The following is a 4010-nucleotide window of genomic DNA, read 5'->3' on the forward strand; positions in this document are numbered from 1 at the left end:
TGCTGGTTAGCCCTTGCACTCATTCATCAAATGATGCATAGAACGTGGAAGAGTGACTTAGAAACAGGGTGCAGGTGTGTAAGGCCATCAGGGTATGTAAGTGAAACCAAATTTCTAAGACCTGACGACTTTTGGTAAACTAGTATAACTCAGGAAAGAACTCATAACTTCCTATAGTTTTGCATTTTCTTTTTTTAAATCTTGTAATTCCATCAAAATGTTGCAGCATGAAATAGCTTGTAAAAAGCTTTTTTAAAAAATGGAAATAGGAAATGACTGAGATACATCAATATATTCACATACATAAAAAGGGAACTCTTTCAAATGCAATATTTATTATGCCTTCTTGAAAACCAGGATTCTTTTATTTTAAATTACTCCATTTTAATACATGAATGGTAAACAGTAAAGCAAAAGCAGTACTTCCAAGAACATGACTTTATTCTCTTGTTCCTTATGTCTTTTCAGCCTTCAACATCTGTCTTCACCAGCGTAACCAGCACAGAACTGTTCAAAATCAACTCTTAATCCCAGCTGGGCTGCAGAGATGCAAAACCTGGGGCATGATGAACTCAAAACAAGGAAATCAACACTAATAACCAAAAGTATCCATCTCTCTTGCTATGTCATACTTAACAAAATTAAACTAGTTCTTATGTACTCACATTGGTGAATATTAGTATTTTACACTTCCATATATGTGCGCATATATACGTAAAAAGGTAAAATTAAATTATTTTTATCAGTGAAAAAAATATATAAAATGTGACTTATACATACTTCAATTGAGTGCTTGTTCAATACTCAGTGCTTAAAAATATTTGGATAAAAATTCCAAAACCTGTTCTGGTGGAAGATAGTCTTACAGGAGAGGTGAGGGCATTAATGGGATTGGATGGGGGAGGGAGCAAGCAGAATGGAGGTACTTCTAGGCTAGAAATCACATGAAACAGAGGCATGAAGGGGGTTTGGTTTTTCCCCAGGTCAATTTCACAAGAAATGGAATAGAACCCCAACCCCCCAAAACCCCCAATGCCATCCAGTCAATTCCAAATCTTCAAAACCTTTATAGGGTCCACTAGACCGTGACCTTGACAGCAGCAGGCAATTTCCTCTTTCTCCCGAGGAGAAGCTGGGGCTTTGCATCGCCAACCTTGGTTAACAGTGCAATCTGACCAGACAGCACCACCAGCTTTAAACACCCACACCAAGCCGGTTGTCACACACCGGGTTCTGACTCACGCCATCCTCTGGCACACCGCGTGTCAGAAGAGAGCTGTGCTCCGTGGGCTATCAATGGCTAACTTTTCAGGAGTAGATCGCCGTTGTTCTTCCAAGGCCCCTCTGGGTGGGTTCAAAACCTCTCACAGTGCCGGTTAGCAGCCCAGTGCATGAACTGCACCACCCAGCGATCTTAAGGGCATTCACGGGCAAGGTACACACATCTTTAAGTTTTGCTAATGAGTTCACACTATTAAGGGACACTGAACTGACTTCTGCCTGAGTTTTCCAGAGATCAGGGCACACGCCTTGCCTACCGTCAAAGTCACGTCCTTATTTGGTTCTCCTTAGGAGGGCAAGCATACAATGTGTCTAGTCACCCCACATCATCTCAGTAGGTTTTGTCCGTGCCAAAGAGCCGTGAAAGAGCCCTGGGGGCAGAGTGGTCCTGCGTGGGCTGCTACACTCAAGGCCCGAAGTTTACAACTACCAGCTGCTCCGCGGTTTCTCCCGGGGACCGGGCTTTCTACTCCCATGGGTGCGGTCTCGGAAACTCACGGTGGGCAGTTCTCCTGCGTCCACTAGGGCCGTGATGCGTCAGGATTGCCTCAATGGCAGTGAGCTTTTGAGTGAAAGAAACATCGACAGTGTCAGCCTCGGTGCTCTGCACCCTTGGGTGCAGTCTGGGACCCTCGTTTTCTCACTTGAAAGACTGAGCTCCGAGGCCACCTGAGAGCCCCGCCTTGGGTGGCCTTTCCCACTGGGGCCTCGGGCCTGCTCCGGGCTGGGGTGGCTCTGCCGGCAGCCTAGTTGAGGCAGGGGCAGCAGAAGCAGCAGATGGTCCGGCAGGGGTTCTTCTTCTCATACTCCACGGCCTTGCGCACCTGCATCTTGGCCTCGCCGGTGTAGTCGAGGGTCTGCAGCACGTTGTGCTCGATGACGTTCAGCGTGTCGGCCTGCTCCTCCACCAGCACGGCCATCTGCAGGAAGAGCTCGTGCACGTCGCGGATGCGGCTCTCCAGGCGCAGCAGCTCGCGGTGGCGGGTCTCGATCTCGTTGAGCGCGGCGCGCGCGCCCTTCACGTCGGCCAGCAGGTTCTCGGAGAACACGTCCCACTTGCCCTGCTCGAACATGTCTTCGATCTGGTCGCCCGAGACGTCCTTGCCCATGATCTCGAGCTGGCGCTGGATGCGGATCTTGCAGTTGGCGCGCTGCTTCATCTCGGCCTGGTTGTAGTCGTGCATGGCGCTCTGGAAGGTGCGCGTGAGCGCGCTGTACTGGGAGCGCGCGATGCGCGCCACCGCCGAGTGCTCGCCGTGCTGGGCCTCGGCCTTCTCGCTGAGCGCCTTGATGGCGAGCAGCTTGCGGTGGATGGCCTCGCCCCGCGCCTTGATGTCCTTGGCGATGGAGTTGGTGTCGCGTTTGATGCTGCTGAGGCGCCGCATGGACGTGAGGAAGCGGGCGTTCTGCTTCCCCAGGCGCTTCACGTCGGCCACCAGCTGCTGGTTCTCCACCTGAAGCTCGTGGATGTCTCGGTACAGGGCCTCCAGGATGTGGTCCGTCTCGAAGACGATGTCCTCGTGGGGGGCGTCAATGTCGTCCTCATCGGGGAACTGCTGGTCATAGTGCCTGGAGTAATCCAGAAGCTCTGCTAGCCGGTCCTTCATTTTGCCTGCAAGTAGAGATACGGAGGTTATACTTGATCCCTAGTGGGGGTCAAATACTTCACATTCACGGGAGGTTCACGGAACGTCTTGCTCAGGCGTTCGATTCTCTATCCCTGACTGGTGAAGGAGCGCAGTTACCTAGGTCTGACCTCGTGGCTTGAGGACAGTCCCATTTCTGTTTCTTTTCTCTCTTTCTTTTAAAGTCGTGCCTTTTACTATGCACTGACAACTTAAATCAGTATGTTACCAGTATTTCTTTTGTTTATTTTTAAACAGGTTTACTGGCACATCATTCACATAGACAATTCCATAGTTCAATCGCATTGAGAAGAGTTGTACAGTCATCCCCACCATCAGTGTTAGAACATGTTCATCATTCTCGTACTCATCGTGATTAGCTCCCCAATCCCGCCCCCCCCCCCACCTCCCCTGGCATACCCCAAGGAACTATTAATCCAGTTACTGTCTCTAGAATTACCTATCCTGGGTTTCATATACAGAAAACGATAAACAAAATAACAAGAATAACACAAGTAAAACAGGTGAAAACCTCAATCAAAAAGAAAGCAGAAAATAGTAAAAAAAAACTACAGCAAATTTAAATAGATCATAAGGAGTATCAAAATGATAGGGTGTTAATTTTCCCTTAATTGTATCTGCAACAATCCACTTCCTAATACATTATACATGTTAGCAAGACTACCCACATCCCTGATCCTGGCCAGAGGGGATTCACCAGGGGCTTAATTCAAGTGTCCCCCCCTCCCTTTTTTAAAGCTGAAACAGCTTTAAAATGGATCAAAAGGGAGATCAAATGATAAGATGTTACACTTTGACCTATATCTGCCATAATCCACTTTTCAATGCTCTCTGTATGATAACAAGGATATTCACATCACTGATCAGAGGGAATTCATTAGAGGTTAAATCCATGTGTGTAACCTGCAAATGGATTTTGGGCTTACACTGTCATCCACTAGAGCTTTTGGCAAACCAGGTATTCACAATTTAAGTTCTAATGCCATTCCCTCCTTCAGGTTTGGATAATTATTTATAATCCTTGGATCACACATGTTGGTGTGCTCCTTCCATATGGACTTAAGACGGCTGCTTGTGTGAAAA

General features: G+C 47.9%; 1 protein-coding gene across 1 annotated transcript; it reads right to left on the minus strand.

Moving 5' to 3' along the window:
- Positions 1–316: 316 nt before the first annotated feature.
- STX11 (syntaxin 11) lies at positions 317–2900 on the minus strand. The gene has a single exon (XM_004701966.3). The coding sequence runs from the start codon at positions 2886–2888 to the stop codon at positions 2028–2030; it is 861 nt and encodes a 286-aa protein (XP_004702023.1). The 5' UTR covers positions 2889–2900; the 3' UTR covers positions 317–2027.
- Between the last annotated feature and the right edge of the window lie 1110 nt (positions 2901–4010).

Source organism: Echinops telfairi, unplaced genomic scaffold (assembly GCF_000313985.2).
Source record: "Echinops telfairi isolate 266 unplaced genomic scaffold, ASM31398v2 ScPeMD7_3533;HRSCAF=4204_0, whole genome shotgun sequence".
Classification (NCBI taxonomy): domain Eukaryota; kingdom Metazoa; phylum Chordata; class Mammalia; order Afrosoricida; family Tenrecidae; genus Echinops; species Echinops telfairi.